The 17,181-nt window shown below is 45.7% G+C and overlaps 1 protein-coding gene across 1 annotated transcript in view; it reads right to left on the bottom strand.

Moving 5' to 3' along the window:
* The window catches only part of tln1 (talin 1), a 57,021-nt gene that overhangs the window by 32,262 nt on the left and 7,578 nt on the right, over window positions 1–17,181 (bottom strand). The window contains exons 2-16 of the mRNA XM_083983056.1: window positions 11,757–11,827; window positions 8,483–8,644; window positions 7,031–7,128; window positions 5,769–5,898; window positions 5,507–5,659; window positions 5,130–5,272; window positions 3,617–3,744; window positions 3,463–3,523; window positions 3,176–3,280; window positions 1,939–2,094; window positions 1,641–1,742; window positions 811–887; window positions 503–683; window positions 206–319; window positions 5–113 (exon numbers count right to left, since the gene is read on the bottom strand). Of these exons, the coding sequence (XP_083839182.1) occupies window positions 5–113; window positions 206–319; window positions 503–683; window positions 811–887; window positions 1,641–1,742; window positions 1,939–2,094; window positions 3,176–3,280; window positions 3,463–3,523; window positions 3,617–3,744; window positions 5,130–5,272; window positions 5,507–5,659; window positions 5,769–5,898; window positions 7,031–7,128; window positions 8,483–8,612 (1,687 nt within the window). The 5' untranslated portion in view covers window positions 8,613–8,644; window positions 11,757–11,827. The remainder of the gene's footprint in view (window positions 1–4; window positions 114–205; window positions 320–502; window positions 684–810; window positions 888–1,640; window positions 1,743–1,938; window positions 2,095–3,175; window positions 3,281–3,462; window positions 3,524–3,616; window positions 3,745–5,129; window positions 5,273–5,506; window positions 5,660–5,768; window positions 5,899–7,030; window positions 7,129–8,482; window positions 8,645–11,756; window positions 11,828–17,181) is intronic.

Below are 17,181 nucleotides of genomic sequence, written 5' to 3'. Positions count from 1 at the left end.
CTACCTGCAGTGAGGTTGACCATGGAGGCGGTGCCGGCTGTGATGGCGTCCACCTGGGAGTGGATCTCATGTTTGGACTCGTCCATCTTGTTCTTGCGCCAGGCTTGGGAGGCCTGAAACACAAGAGACAACCCTCAGGTCACACAGATGTAGAGAGGACGGATCGGCGCTCATGTGGACTCTGAGTGAAGGAGGTGAGACTCACAGCGTCCGTCCCCAGCGGAGGCAGAGTGTCAAAGTCGTCCAGCGAGGCCTGGGCGGCCTGGACCGCCTGCATACCGGAGTTGATGGTTCCAGTCAGAGCCTGTTGCGCTGAAGTCTGTGGACACACAAAGACGATACGACCCGCTGAGATACAATAAACACTGAGTGAGACTCTGTTTTACACGGTTAGGACATCACAGGTTTCATGATGCAGTAGGAACAGTGTTGTGACCAGAGACAGAGGGTCTCAGCTCAGTCTCGCTCTGTCAGGTCGAGTCTCTGGTGGTCTGTCTCTTACCAGTGGGGGCATGTGTCCTCGGTGCATCTGTCCACTGGTGATGTGCTGCTTGGCCTGTGGCATGGAGCCCATCTGGAAGCTCTCGGGGCCCCCGGCTCCGGAGCGCATGATGGCCGGCAGGGCCACGGAGCCCGTCTCCACCTTCCCCCTGATGTTGAACTGCTGCTGCAGCAACGTGGACCTGGAGCGAAGAAGAGGAGGAGGAGGAGGAAGGAGGAGAAGTTAACTGATATAAAGGATCATGGCATCAGGTACGCAAGTGTGTAAGAATCTCAGGACTATGGACTTTAACACAGACACAGACTCACTTCTTGGGGGACACAGAGTCTTCCAGCATGGTGGACTCCTCATCTCCCTCCAGGCCAAAGTGGTCTTTGCTCTTTTTCTGTGAACAGGTAGTGATGACATCAGCAGCAGGTTAGACACAAAGAGGGGAACAGAGGGGTTTGACTGACTGCAGCACATCATTATTACATAATCATTAAGTTGTGAGACAAGATAAAGCAGGTGTCATCCAAACTTACTAGGCTACACACCATCTTCACAGTCTACTTCAGAATATCAGAAACTATACCACCTCTACACATCAAATGTAGGAGATCAACCACAGTCTGTAAAACTGGGTCAGAAGCTCATCTGCTTTTACTTCCTCATTAATAAATGTGGATCAGGCTTTAAGCCCCGCCCACCATCCACTGTCTCCAGGTGAAAGAGCAGAGAGAGACTTTAAGAGCTCACAGCTCTGCTCTGCCGTTCTAAAAATAGCTTGCACCAACAATTAAAGGTTGAATTGAATTGAATTTATTGAGGGATAGCCCCTTGAGATGCAGCATCTCATTTTCGAGGGGGTCCCAACAGGTACCAACAGGTAGCAAAGGTAACAAACCTACTCCTAAAACTATAGGGATTATGGCAATGGGCCAATTTGCCAAAATGTTGAACTATCCCTTTAATGCTTGTGTTGTACTCATCATATGTATCATATAAAAAGGTGGAACATGAATCATTTGATATCCATCAGAGGGTCTTTGACTCTTTCTGTTCTTCAGGTGAACTCTTAGTTCTCTCTGCAGACTGAGGAGCGTCCATGAATGAAACACATCACCAGTGTATGACCTAGGTGTTCTGTCCGCGTTACCTTCTTCAGGATGATGTCGATGTAACCTGCGATCAGCTGAGCGATCTGCTCCCCCTCAGTGGTCTGCACAGAGTAGTACCCGTCCTGGTAGTCTCCAAAGTCCTGAGAGAAGAACAGATCACAATCAGATTTCCTCAGAGCAGCAGCGTGACAGACCCAGTTCATGCTCACACACCAAAACCACATTCAACATAACTTTATTTAACCAGGTCATGGTGGGGATGTTTCGAATGTTGATTGCTGTACGGTGTACAGAGCAGTGGGCTCTCACGCAGGGTCAGCGCCATACACAACTCACCAGGGTGAAGCTCTTGGGTGAGGCAGCCCAGCGCTTGATGTTGGTCAGGTTCCACTCCTGGATCACCTCCTTGGTCTTCTCGTCCACCCTCATCACGCTCTCTTTGGTGATGCCCAGCAGACGAGGCACCAGCTTGTTCTTGCCCTTCATTTTCTCCTGCAGGAAATAAAACAGTTGGGCGGTTCTCACTGGGAATAAACCTTCAGCTGCTGATGATCATCCCTAAACCCTGTGTCTGCTGGATCTGTGCTAGAAAATATTTAAAAAAACTGTCCAGTTCTATGCAAGAAATAACTGGTGATAGCTTAAGAAGAAGACTGTGTGTAGGATGTGATGTGTAACCACACATGCACATGTGTCTAAACTCGTGTTGAACACAGCAGAGACCGCACGGTGAAGAACCAGGTCTGTCTGGCTCCATTAGAAAACAGGTGAGCTGTCTCGATCTTGATTTTTCAGCTGACTGACCTTTCACTTCTTTATCATGTTCATTATTGTATCGATGCTCCTTGTTGTTCTTCTTTTTTTCGTTAGCATGTTTAAAACTTCTGCATGCAGTTTATTTACTACACTGTCACTGTGTTTAACCTTTCGCCTTCTTTTATTTTAATTTGACATTTGTGCAGGGTGACTGGTGACTCTACATTTCCTGTTGGTGTGTGTGCCTTGTTCCTCTCTACGTGTTGGCCCTGTGACAGACGGGTGACCTGTCCGGCGTGTATCCCCGCCCTCACCCCGTGTCAGCTGGGATTGGCTCGGCTGGTCTGAAAGGTGGAGCTGCTGCAGGTGGGTTGGGTTTTTCACTAACTTTACGGTGTCTTGTGTTCAAGGACATACGTCTGAGCAGTAGATATGTGAATGGACGTCTCATGGTTGTTTGCTTTCGGTTGTAAAGATAAGCTGATATGTATCTGGACCAATCCTGGTTCACCTCTTTGTCCCTTGTATTTATTCTATAAAAAGGCTTAGTATGACTCTGCCTGTGTGAGCCTTCCCTTATTGATCAATGATCATTTGTTTTATTAATCCTCAGTCAGTCAGTATCTGTGTTTTCATTCCTGTGCTTGCATCATCCAGTGTTCATCGTCATCAGATGCTCTTTGTGTTAATGTGGTTTATAAGGAAGTATTCAACCTGAGCTGTTCATCTGTGTTTGTATTTTAAACACTCCATGTTAAACCTCCTGAGTGTCTTTCACAGCCACGGCAGAGCTGCTCAGAGTTCACCCTCTTCTCACCTTGACCAGGAAGAAGGAGACTCCATAAGTTTTCAGAGAACGGGCCAGCTTCACGTAGCTGACTTTGGCCTCGATCTCAGTCATGTTCTGACAGTTTTTATGAGCCTGCAGAGACACGAGAAGTGACAGATCAAGTTCAAACACAAATACAAAACTCTCCTCTCTCTATTATATTAAAAAATAGTGTGTAGTCATAGTTATAAATGTTGCTCATGTGGCCAGAACAACTGGTGGATCAGGCTGGAGGACTGGCAGGGTCCTGCACCTCCACAGAGTCCAGTTCTCACCTGGAAGATCTTTTTCTCTCCTTTGTTCTTGATGTACTCTTTGGGCAGGAACTCCTTCAGACTGAGGACAAACAGTTCAGCTCAGATCAAACATGTCACAACACAAACGTCACATGATCACAAAACAGAAGAAGTGTGTGAAGGCGGTTCTCACTCCAAGAATCCAGGCTTGTGTTTGGCCTCGTTGTGGTCTCCGAACTGGATCTGACACTGGTACCCTGCAAACTCACAGGCTTTGTCGAAGGAGACGGGGTGAGAGCCGTTGAGGATGTCATCACGGGCCTGGAATCACACACACACACACACAAACATTAAAGGTCCCATGTGTAAAATGGGGGTAAAACCGTGATATCCAGCGTTCAGATTCTAGTTTGCAGCGCTCACTCGCTTGCACTCACTATATGTTTATATAAAATAAAAATTTTAAGGCTACGAAAACCAAACAAATTTAATTTTATAGCGATTATACACTTAAACTAATACATTCATGGGTAGTATATTCAGATTTTGCCAATAAACCTTGACAATTATGAATTAATGATGAATGAATGTATTTATTTGTCATTGCACAACGGGATTAAAAGCTAAACCCTTAAGTGCAACCACACATAGACAATAAACAGTAACACAATCAGTGCCGACACACTGAACCTTTAACAATGACCGATGGCCAGGGAGAATACTTGGTTGTGATTGGCTGGGGCAAGCATGGATGTTATCTGTGTGAACCATCATATAGGAAACAATGTGCTCCGTCTGCTTCCATACGGTTTGTTTATATAACCTCTGTCTGGGAGGAGCTGGGTGTTGAAATCATGGAGGACACAGTCTGTTGTCTCTGTGTTGTGTTTGCACCGAGTTTCATTTCATATGCTTATTATGTTCACATTGCAGTGACCGCAACCACAGTAACCAGGTCAGTCCACCACAGACAAGATCTTGGTCTGTACACCTGCTCATACAGGTGTTTGACCTCACCATTGCCTTTAATTCTCATTATGTATTAAAGGGACAGTTCACCCAAAATTGAAATTTCACACATTATCTACTCACCCTCATGTCGACTAAGGGCTGTGAGAAGTTTCAGAGTTATCCGTTATCCTCGGCATAGCAGTACATGTCCATATAACGGTTGCAAATGGATACCAACTGTCTTCGTAACAAAAAGACACACCAAAAAACATCCAAATACCTCCATGCTGCTCGTATGTAATGTCCGTCTTGTATTGAAGCCCCGAAATGCTATAGTCTATATTTCAAGCTTGTTTGTAGCGGAAGCTCCTCTTCCCGGTTCGTCAAATTTGGACAAACCAGGTCTGTCCTCTTCCCAGTTTGTCCAAATTTGACGAACCGGAAAGAGGAGCTTCAAGAAGCTTCCGCTACAAACAAGCTTGAAATATAGACTTACTTACGAAGACAGTTGGTATCCATTTGCAACCGTTATATGGACATGCACTGCTACACCGAGACCCCCTGTAACTCAGAGAAGCCACGGATAACTCTGAAACTTCTCCCAGCCCTTAGTCGACATGAGGGTGAGTAGATAATGAGTGCAATTTCAATTTTGGGTGAACTATCCCTTTAACATCAACTTCTATTGGACCAACAACCGCTGAAGAAGAACTGATGGGTGTCTGAGTCTGGATCCTGTCCACCTGTGTACGTACCTGCACGTAGAGCAGATTGAGCTGGACTGGGTCTCTGGAGTCCACGTTCTGGTCAGAGTAGAAGAACTTTCTCCTCAGGAGCAACATCTCTGTCTCCTCCACCCCCTGCTCCCTCAGCGTCCTGCCGTGGTCCAACCAGTTCACTGAGGACAGAGCAGACCACAGACTTTAGGACAGACAGGGACATGGTGGTCCTGGAATTGCTGTGTGTATGTCAGGACGGTGTCAGTGGAACTAATAGAGCTACACTTGTTTAGTGTCTGTGAAATGACCTCTGACCTCCCTGACAGCTCCTTCCTGTGTGTGACTGTTAACACTGACGCTCGTGGCCATACATCAATGTGTTTGAAACAATGTGTATGTGTGTGTTTTCATACACTCGTCGTCTGTGTGCAGCTTCTGCTTCAGCTTCTCCATCTTCTTGTCGTCTCTCAGCAGAGTCTTGTCTCGTTTCAGCGTCCCCGTGGTCTCCTCCTTCTTCTCCTCTAAGATGTCCCTCACCAGAGAGTACTCGTCGTAGTTTGTGATGCCTGACGCACAAACACACGGAGGTCACATGACACGTTAACAACGGATGGACAGAGTGACAGCAGGGCAGATATCAGCCAATGAGTGGACAGTGTGTGAGACGGAGCTGACCTATCCGAGCACAGATGGTCATTAGCATGTCACTGACGATCTTGGAGTCGTCCACCATGACGGTCTTCACTGTGCCGTCCAGCATCCTGATCTTCAGAGGCCTCTGCTTCTTCTTGTACTCGAGGGTGTCCTGGTAGACAGGTGGACAGATGAGAGAGGACAGGTGAGTTACAGAGAGGACAGACAGGTGAGATACAAAGACGACAGACAGGTGAGTTACAGAGGAGACAGACAGGTGAGTTACAGAGGAGACAGACAGGTGAGTTACAGAGGAGACAGACAGGTGAGTTACAGAGGAGACAGACAGGTGAGTTACAGAGGAGACAGACAGGTGAGTTACAGAGAGGACAGACAGGTGAGTTACAGAGAGGACAGACAGGTGAGTTACAGAGGAGACAGACAGGTGAGTTACAGAGAGGACAGACAGGTGAGTTACAGAGAGGACAGACAGGTGACAGCTTGGACGCACTAGACGCGGAACCGAAGCGCAGCGCCCTGGAGCGGAGGGAGTTTCAGTTCGGCGCACATGTTAACAGGTCTGCCTGGCCGCACATCTCGCGCTGTGGAGCGCAGTGCGCGCGCCTGGAGCGCTTCAGTTCGGTTCATTTCTATTTTTCGCGCGAGCCGCGCGCGCCGAGAGCGCCGTCTGTCAAGCTGGACAGACGTGGTCGTACCAGACAGGAAGTTGGGCACAGAAAAGGCGAGAGAATCCGGTCAATTTTCAAAATAAAATAATTAAATGATGATTAATTAAGTTGTTGCTTGTCCATCTACACATATTTGACCGTTGCGTCTGCACATGAGACACACAGACTCATGTTTAAAATGACGTGTGTGTGAAAAACCGAGTGAATACGAGTATGAACGACTGCAGTCGATGTCTGACCGGCGCGGAGAGAGGAGGAGAAGTATGCTCCCAGTGCGACCACCCAAGCGCCCGAGAAGCCGCGCGCACTGCGCGCGCCCAGCTTCCGCGTGCAGTGCGTCCAAGGGGTTAGTTACAGAGGGGACAGACAGGTGAGTTACAGAGAGGACAGACTGATCTTCTAGCACTAAATATCTTGATGTATTAGATTTTGTTTTATTTCATCTCTTGGAGTCAAACATGTGTTGGAGCCTTTTTCTGTGTGAAGTGAAAGTGAAAATCAATTTTAATCACAGAGTTTATTTTGGTCCCCCTGCCCTGGTCTAGACCACACTGAGCGGTTCTCGTCCTCCCTCCACTTCCTGTCTGAGCGTCAGTGAGGAGTTCGGTGACTCACCCCATTCCTCAACATGTAGTAATCCAGGGCCTTTCCTGCCTCCAGCCAGATGCCTTTCTTTGGGTCTTCATCGGACAGAAACAGCCCGTAGTCGTTGGCTGCAGAGGGACAGACACAGCGGGTGAGTCACTGTGGTTCTGGACATGTACACAGAGACATCCAGTCTGTGTGGAGCTCATGTCTCCAGGATGTCCACGTTTATGTAAACCAGGTCAGCTGACCGGTGGGATCAGCTGTTTTTTTTTTTTACAGAAACATCTCATCAGGTTACAAGTCTCCTGAAGGACACACAGGGGCAGAAACTGAGGGGGACAGGTTTTGTCTTTGTCATGCTTGGACATGTCAGTCATTTCACAAGCTCAGAGCTGCTGTTGGAACGGCTGACGTAATGAGGCAGGGCTCTGCAGCCGGCTGATGGATCTGAGGAGCAGAGCCTTCTCACTTTACAGAGGCTGAGACCAGACACGCCCGCGCTGCGTCTGCTGCGTCCCTCTCTGAGCTGTCCACCCTTTAATCACTCACTTTTGTTTTGTTTTGCTTCACACAGTCACACGAGGACAGAATCACTCTTCATGTTAAAGCCCCCGTGTGACTGCTACCAACAACCTTCATCAATCTCACCACCAACAGCAACGGGAGCCTGGAGCTGTGTTTTACAAGCTGCAGTGAAGTACCCGCCTCCATGTTAGAGAATCTGACTCTGAATCTGAGAACTAGAGACCATGATGATGATGATAACTTTTCTTTTCTCGTAGAAAAGAAACTCAGGGATTCTTGGTCTCTGAAGGTCGAGGCAGAGGGTCAGGGTCTGGTCCAGATCATGTCTGAGCTCATCAAAGGGTCAAAGCAGCGTCGTTGTGAGCAGATACACTCAGACATGGGGGGACATTAATCTTTCAGACGTTTAGCCGTTCACATGAGAAGTGAATCAATCACAATCAAGAACAGAGAGCTGACAAGAGAGTGATTTTTATCTAAGATTGACCCAAACTGAAAGCAGCTCTTCAGAAAAGTTTATTCAAAAATGTGTTTACTTGAATTACCTGTTTAATTATCTTAAACAGTTCCTGACTCCCTTTTCCACCAGTTATGATCACTTATCTCAGTTATTCAACACAGTTTTTCATTTTTGTTCCAGCCATGGCTAAGAAAGCCTTCATGCTTGTAGCTTCCTCTGACTGGAATAATTTACCTGCAAATATCCATATCCTCATTTCATTTATTTAAAAATGCTCTGTCCTTTCATCTCAGAAATCTCTGTACTTGTCAGATATAACACCCCCACAACACCCTTATAGCGTCTAATATAACTGTCTTTGTCCATTATTCTGCTTGTTTGCTGCTGATCCACTGACACTAGCATCATTATTACTTTATATAACATAAGCAGCAACATGTAACATTGTGTAAAACCTGTGTGTGTGTGTGTGTGTGTGTGTGTGTCAGACTCACGCTGGCCGAGCTGCGCCTCAGGGACCCTCTCCCTGATGATGCGGCAGGCGTCGTACACCATGGTGGAGGGCTCAAACTGCATGGTCTTCACCACGTTCCCCACGCCGATCTTTAGTGATAGGGCCACCATGATTGCTGCTCTGCACCTCCACCAGCTCACACCTGCAGGGACACGGAGAAGAGAGGACGGAGAAGACAGGACAGGGTCAGAGGCGTTAGTTGACTCCAACAACACAAGGTGTAAACAGGCTAGCTGTCTCCAGTGTTTGTGCTGTGCCAAGCTAAACAGCTGCTCTTAGTAGCCTCGGTTTACAAACAGCGGAATTTACCCAACAGCCCAAACAGAGAATATGTTCCCTTAACTCTTCTTCTTCTTTTTCAGTGTCAGTTTATTTTTATTATTCTTCTTCTTTAGCTTCTTCTTATTCTTCATGTGCAACCAGTAAATTTGCTGTTTTTTTTTTTAATAACACTCAAAGAATCTGGCCACGCATACAGGCCACGCTGTATGAGGCTCATGAATGAAAAGGAAATGTGAATATTTGCTTCACAAATTGATTTGTGCCCCTAAATGTTCTGTTTGTGCTCCTAAAATCCTAAGTTATAGGCCACTGTGCTCCCGTAATAAAAGTTAGTCTGGAGCCCTGTACTGCTACTTCATGTGTTGTTCTCAGGTCAAAAGTTTCTTCCTCATTTTCATTCCACTTGTTTTACACCTTATAGGTCGGGACCCCACGTGGGGTCGCCTGAAATGTCTAGAAATTGATTTAAAAAAATTACTGATAAAAATATTTTATATAACTAATTATTATTCTTTTAAAGTATGATTAAAAACACCACACACAATCTTAAACAACTGTATTCTATACTTTCACTTTCTTGAATATAAATCGAGTTCAAATAAAATGCAGCATATAAAAATATCTGAGCTGACGCATCTTAATTGACGGCCGAAATTTGTGATGTCAAAATGGGGTCATGAGCCAAAAAAGTTTGGGAACCACCACTGTCTTATCTAGTCCTGAACTGTTCGTTGCAGAAACTAAAAGGTCAAAATGTGTCTCTGTATAACCAAAAAAATATATTATCTCGTTGGGAAGAAATCCACAACACAAACTGAATCTCTGTCTAACTCACAACAAAGTTGGCAATTAAAATCACCATGGCAACATCTGAGTGCTGGGAAGACGCAGCTGGTTCAAATCAGCTAATTAGAGACTCCTGTGATATGTGTGGTGTTTATTAACATGTCTGTCACAGAGCAGCTACTGCTCCAGCACCAAATATGAAACATACACGCACATTTCCAGACAGAAGGACCGAGTTAGCTGCAGCTCTGTTTAAAATATTTCATCCTCATATTTCCCCCTCCCACCACTATGCCTTCAGAAGCTGCGTCGTCGTGTTATTATCGTTTTATCCCTTTGATAAATGCGGCTGATGAAGAGGAAGTTGTGTGTCGTCGCTGAGGGGGATTTCTGATCTGAACAACTTCTCTCACATTTCTCAGCGAAGCGGAGGTCAGAGTGAGGAACGGCGCTTCTATTTACATGCACACAAGAAACCAGCAGAGTGTGAGAACCCGGTTCAGACAGGAAGCCGAGCTACGGTCCGGTCTTATGTAATCTGAAACATGATTACTGTAAAAACATATTTATATCCACATGGTCAGTTCCCGACCCCTGGTCTGTTGTTGTGCTTCTGTCAGCGGTTCAGTAAACACTGGGTAAAGCATTGTGTCAGTTAGAGGAGTGAAACCCTGGACACTAATGCCAGAGAGAGGAGTTAAAGCAGAAGTAAGCGATATTTTTGTATTAATATAAGTCTTAAATAGTTCTATCTTCCGACAGCAATCACTTACATAGAGTGTTTGGACCGAAACACGGGTCTGTCAGTCCCTCTGCTCTGCTCTAAGCCGAGGAGAAAACTTTCCTCGTATCCTACAAGTTTTATCCAATGAGGAGAGAGAACGGCATGCAGGGCTGTGTGTACAGCCAAGGGATGCGCGTGAATGTGGTGACGTAGGGACGAGGACCAATAGATCCATGACGAGGGCGGGGACTGCTAACTCCATCGGCTGACAAGAAGTTATGGTGCGTTCAAGGCAGCCCGTAACTCGTGTTTTTCCGCCCTGTGAAGTCGTACCAGTTCGATCTGGTACGAGTTCACGGGTCGGAAGTTACGAGTGGCCGTTATAGTGACTTTCACCGGTAAAACAGGTGCAACAGGAAGGAAAAACACGAGTTACGGGTTGCCTGGAACGCTACAAAGTCGTAAGTCGTGACTTGAAGCTGTAACTTACGGTTTCAAAAGCCTGCCTGGAACGCAGCATTAGCCAAAATGACCGGATCGCTTACTTCTGCTTTAGTGACATGAACCCAGGAGCTGGATTTAACTACACTTCACTGGAAGAGGAGCAGCAGGAGCAGCAGCACTACTCTCATCAGATACTATTTGAGGCTTCCTCTTCCTCTGGACAGCAGAGTTAACCACTATCTCTGATGTCAGATATTACAGACAGATACAACACACTCAGCCTGTTTAAATAGCACTCAGTCCATTATGTTAACCCAACTCAACTGAGTGCTAAGGAGACAAGGCTTTAAGTGCAGGAGGCTCAATTCACACAGTCACACAACTGTAGTGACTGTAGTGTGCTGTACTTTAGTACTGTTTAATGTAGTTTACTGTACTTTACATTTTCTACTGTGGTTTTCTGTACATTGTTGTACTTTACTGTTGTTTACAGATGGAGGTTAAGTCATTTTGGTAGCAGTGACTCTGAAGCTCTGGTCTCAATGACAGTAAACTGTGGAGGTGACATGTTGCACACTGGCAGCTCAGAGGCAGACACCAGCAACAGAGCGAGTGTGTGTGTCTATGTATGTGTGTGTGTGTGAGTGTTTTGGCCTCTCGGACAGATTGAATGTCACAACACAGACGCCTTGAGTCTCACATCCTGCTGACACTGTGTCACTATCAGTTCCTTCTTCTTTTTCTGGCCTCCTCCCTGATGACAGGCGGATGGAGCTGGAGTGTGCAGCAGGGAGGAGGGAGGAGGGGGGGGGGGGGGGCCCATGGCAGGATGCAGCCATCACAATGAATGCTGGGTATTGTAGTAACAGATAAAAGAGACTGATCTATGAAATGTGACGTGTCCTCCAGGCCTGTTTGGTGAGAGTCTGCTGCCTGAACACGGTGAACCTGATGTGTGCTGCTGCTCAGCTTCAGCTCACCAGTGTGTTAGTTAGCGTGAGAACAGTAGCCTACATACCTGATGTAAACCAGTGATTGAGAGTCGGCCCTCCTCCCCGTCAGATGATCAACTCTGGTTTCTTCTCCCTGCTGAAGAAACAGGAAAGACACCGGGTTACAGTCACTTTATTCACAACACACACACTGCAGTGACACAACACACACTCAGTGCATATGCAGCTACAGCTAGCAGCTGGTGTGGCACAAAGACACATTGATCAACTATTGGGGTGTGACTGATTCGTACAAAAGTGTGTGGTTATATCCAGTCATTTTTATCATGACTCACATCACAATATCTGTCAAAATTAATTGCAATATACATATAAAGGCTGAAGAACATATTTTTTGTTGCTCTTCTTAGTTATTGCATGGAGAATAAACTATATAAATAATATCTATAAGGAAACAGAGTGAAGGTCTGACACTACACCTTCATTATCGTCTATAAATTAAAGTAATGAAGTCCATAGAGATGTTGACACACACTCTCCTCATCACCGCTGCTCACACACTCACACTCGTTAACATTCAGTGGGTTGAACAAATAGTTGACAGGCTGCCTCTTGTCTGCTCAACATGTCTGGACTGACTTCAGCTGACTTGAGGCCTGTGGCTGTAGCAGAGTCACCTCCTCCTCCTCCTCCTCCTCCATTGCTGCTGCTGCTCTCGATGAAATAACATCTTCATTCACTCTGCTATTTTAATCTGGGGGGAAGAGAGGGGGGAGTGTGTGTGTGGGGGGGGGGTCCCTGGTGTCAGCAGTTTCTTGGATCTTCCTCTACTCTGGAATGACAGCGTTCCTACAAAACCTCTGAAGTCACTTCCTGTTTCAAAAGTTCTCAGTTGCCATAAAAGGGCATTTCAGTCATTAGTATCCTCCCAGCTGTGATTCTGCTGGGAGCGCGACTGGATCCTGTCTGAGGCAGCCAATGGGAGGACAGAGGAGACAGGAAGCGACTCATCGGCTCTGAGCGCTGCAGGTGATACTGGCTGCTCCTGGATGTTCACACAGTGTTTCTGTTTTATTGTCACAGACACACGGAGGAGCTAGAAATCACACAGGATCTAAACGGCTTCAGCTCAGGATCAGCTCAGATCCTGACCACAGTCTGGAGACACTTCCCACTCCGCCCTGGCTGAAAGAGGAAGTGCACAGTCACAACAGTAATTACTGCAGTTACTGAAAAATGAGGAAGAGTCCACAGCACAGCGGCCAGTCGCAGTCACTTCACCGCTACAAACCAAACAGAGGCCAAAAGGCACGGCTGTTTTCATAAATGTAGCTGTTCATGTAGGAATTGCGACTCATCATCACAGAATCTGTCCTTCAGATGAGGACTGATGTAACACGCGTGCCGACTGACAGCTCATCTGTTTTAATTGTAAAGCTCTGAATCACAGAAAGTCATAGTAAATGGATGACACAGCATGTAGTCCTCCTGATCCAGTCCTTCACTACTCCATTCTAGGGATCCTGTACTGACCCAATACCACTGTTGAATTAATAAACGGTATACTTTGCCATGTGAAAGAAAGCGAAGGCATCAGGCTTGACTTTAAAGGGATAGTTTAACATTTTGGCAAATTGGCCCATTGCCAAATCCCTATAGTTTTAGGAGTAGGTTCGTTAGAGTTTGATGAGGGAAACCAAGAAATTTGATTAGCCTCCATAGCGTAGCTTTGAGCAGCTCACAGCTCTGCTCCGACGTTCTAAAAATAGCTTGCACCGACAATTAAAGATAACAAACCTACTTCTAAAACTATAGGGATTGGGCAATGGGCCATTTTGCCAAAATGTTGAACTATCCCTTTAAACATTACTTTCCCAACTCTGTAAAACATTGTAGATTGGTGCATCCCTACTCAGTTCTTAACCTCCAAGTCACAGTCACTCACATCCACTGCTCCTATTAAACACACACTGACAATACAGAGACAATCTGTATCACCAGTATCTTTCCCAACGATCAGGGACCAATCAGGACTCCATTCAGACTGATGCAAAGAAAAACAGGCTCATAGTTTTGGAGACGATCACTAAACTGAAGGAGGAGAGAGTGTTACTTGATACTAACACTCCAGTGACCATAACTTCATATCTTAATGATGAGCCAAAAACTTCAGGTTGAAATAGTGAGAGTCTGACAGAGGGTGTGTTGTGTTCAGGAGAAGAAGAGCAGCATCTGGATGATGAAAGTGTGTGTATGAAATCGTGTGTATGAAATCATCCATTGCAGATCAATATAATGAGTGTCGATGCTGAGCTGAGAAAGTTTACAAGCCAGCGTAATGGTGAAGTTTGAACACCTGCAAAATGAACCGGTACAGTGAAGTTTCTGTACATCGGGATAAAAGTGTTGCAGAGCTGTTAGTGACTCTAATGTAGGAGACAGAGGGTCTATTTATGACCGAACCATGTGACAGCACTGATTAATTTAAGGACTTTATAAAGAAAGGTGGATGAACAGCATGAGTGGAACAGCTGACTCAGTATCACACAGCATCATTAAGAATGGTCGGGAATCAAAGAGATGCAGTGTGTGGTTAAAATACACACTCTCTCTGTGTGTGTGTGACACTAACACTTCTCCAGATCCAGATGACGAATCACAGCCAAATATAATCAACAGCAACAGGTCATTGGCAGAGAATGAATCTGTCCTCTCAGTCAGTCAGTCTTAGTCAGTTATCCTCAACTAAACTCAGTGAGTCCACTGTGTTGGAGGTGAGTCTTACACAGACAACCCCAAATAGATAAGAGCTGATTCTAGATCAGGAGCTTTCAGCCGTCACTTCTGTCTCATCCTGACAACTGTCCAGTCAAATCTACTGGATCTTACTGTAGAAAACATCACACCAACAACAACACACTGTATCTAAGGTGCTTTTCCACCAAAGGTTCCTGGGACTTTCTTTTCAGGATGGTTCCTGTGGCCCACTGTCACTCTGCGTTTCCACTGAGGCCTAAAGTCCCAGGAGATTATGCAAATGCAAATCACTAAATGTAGCCTACTAGTCTTAAAATTACACAAACAAATATTTCTTCTCAAATGTTATTTTGATTATGCACGGTGAAAAACAAAAAAGCAGTGTTGAGCAAATTACTCTATTTAAATTACTGATTACTCCTTTACATTGTAAGTTACATTTTTGGTTACCCCATTCCCTAAAAAAAACACACACACATTGTGCATGGAAGAAAGGAGGAGAAATATGTCGAGGTTGACGAGTCTGTGCCTTTTCTTCACAAACCATTAGCGTGTGCAGAGATAACTCCTGGATTCCTTAGGGTGGTGCTGTAGAGATTAGGGCTTTTCCTAGAGTAACTACGTCATTACATAATGATGTACATAATGTGTGCGTGAGGCGTTTGGGAAGTGAGATGAGTGATGCTTTTTAAAACCAACAATAGAAGAATAAAAGCAATTCATGATCTATTTTTGCACTATTGCACTTGAATTATTTATTAGACTCTGGAAGCGTATGTTTCTTGGTGTTTGTGTTTTTCTTGCCAAACTGTGTTTCATAGTTTTTAACGATGACAATAAACTACTAATCTAATCTAATCGAACACTACCAGTCACAGTGATCAAGGACACCACCGGGCTACGACACTGACCAGTCCAGGTCATCGTGGTTCAGATCAGCTGCAGCTCAGTGTCCCACCTGTCCGTCTGACCCAGACAGAGAGGACGCCTGTGTATTAATAATCTGGAGCTGTCTTTAAATACGACTGAATGCCGGTGCGCGCCGCCACCACCACGTCCACATGTTGGCTCTGGGCGGCCACAGCATCAGTCCTCACAGAGCTCCCTCCCTCTGTCAGTCCGCTGCAGACTTCCAGCGTGGAGTGACAGCAGTCAACCGTCGTCCCCGAGGACAAACATCCTGTCTGCGTGCGGCCGTCAGATACCCAGCATCTCGTCCTCCAGACCGCGCTCCCTGTCCACCAACAATGCCAGGAATATTACAGTAACTTATCTCACTCAGCCAGAACAACACATTTGAATGTCACTAAACACACCACAGGCCTGATAAGTCCAGCATGTGATCATGTAGCTCCTCTGATACAGTCGCTATAGAAAATATAACTCCACTCCCTGAAGCTCCAAACTGTATTAAAACATTATCATCGTTTGTTTCTTCTTTCTAATCAAGGGACTGAGTTCTGTTGATGCTGACCTGAACCCCACACAGTCCACACATGTGAGCAGAGACGGGGATCAACTGACGGTTATAACACAGTGGCGCCTTAACAGCTCGGCTCCTGTCGGTCTGAGTCAAATATACTGCATATGTGAGACATTGTAGTGTTCTCCTGCAGCACTGACACTCGCTGGTGGTGAGGCTGGTCAGGACCAATCACTCTACACCCCATCAACACAAAGGCAGCTCCAGAAAACCAGAGAGCACACACTACACCACAATATTCAGAGCTCCAGACTGCCTCTAAATGGAGGCATTTTGCCCCTAAAATTAAAACTAACTATTAAAACTAAGTGTGCAAGTTAATTTTTCATCTATTTACGCATGTGCAACCAGTAAATTTTGCCATTTTTGTTATCGTTTTGTTTTTAATACTGGTGAAACGTTGAAGGGGCGACTCAAAGAATGTGGTATCTGTCATTACAGGTGTCAGGAAATGTGAGTATTTGCTCTGAGTAATTTTCATGCAAAACTCCCAAAGCAGAGGAATACAGTAGAGGTCAACTGTTCATACACAGATGTAAAAATCCCAACGTTAAAGGGATAGTTCAACACCCCCCCTATAGTTTTAGGAGTAGGTTCGTTACCTTTAATTGTCGGTGCAAGCTGTTTTTAGAACGGAGGAGCAGAGCCGCGAGCTGCTCAGAGCTACACTACGGAGGCTAATGGGATTTCTTGGTTTCCCTCATCAAATCATCAAATACACAATCCAACAACTCCAAAACGCTCTGGTGGACAAGTTGTGGTGAATTAAACAATTCACCACGTTACCAATTAAACAATTCACCACGCTACCATGGCCACACCAACAATTAAAGGTAACGAACCTACTCCTAAAACTATAGGGATTATGGCAATGGGCCAATTTGCCAAAACTATCCCTTTTAGGTTTCTCTGTGTCCCTCTGTAATATGACGTGACACCGTGCTGTTCTCAGACCAGGCCTGTCAGTTGGACACGTTCACTCTTTTGTCTTCAGATCTGATCAGAAACAAAGAGTGAAACAGCACCTGCCCTCTCTGTTCACTACAAGCAGAGTAATGTTGACAGTAAAGCAGCATAGTAAAAAAAAAAGAAAAGAAAAGAAAAGCTGCGGCGAAGAACGGTTCACTATGAGTTCAGTGTTGCACAGCACACAAGCAGCTCTTTAAAACCAAAGACATCGACTGTCTCTTTTCCCAGCCGCACTCAGACTTCCTGTGTGATCACAACCTTAAGCGACCCTGCAGCCCTGA

This window comes from Trachurus trachurus (assembly GCF_905171665.1).
Source record: "Trachurus trachurus genome assembly, chromosome: 12".
Taxonomy (NCBI): domain Eukaryota; kingdom Metazoa; phylum Chordata; class Actinopteri; order Carangiformes; family Carangidae; genus Trachurus; species Trachurus trachurus.
The sequence above is the reverse complement of the archived record's forward strand: the minus strand, read 5'-3'. Positions and strand labels throughout refer to the sequence as shown.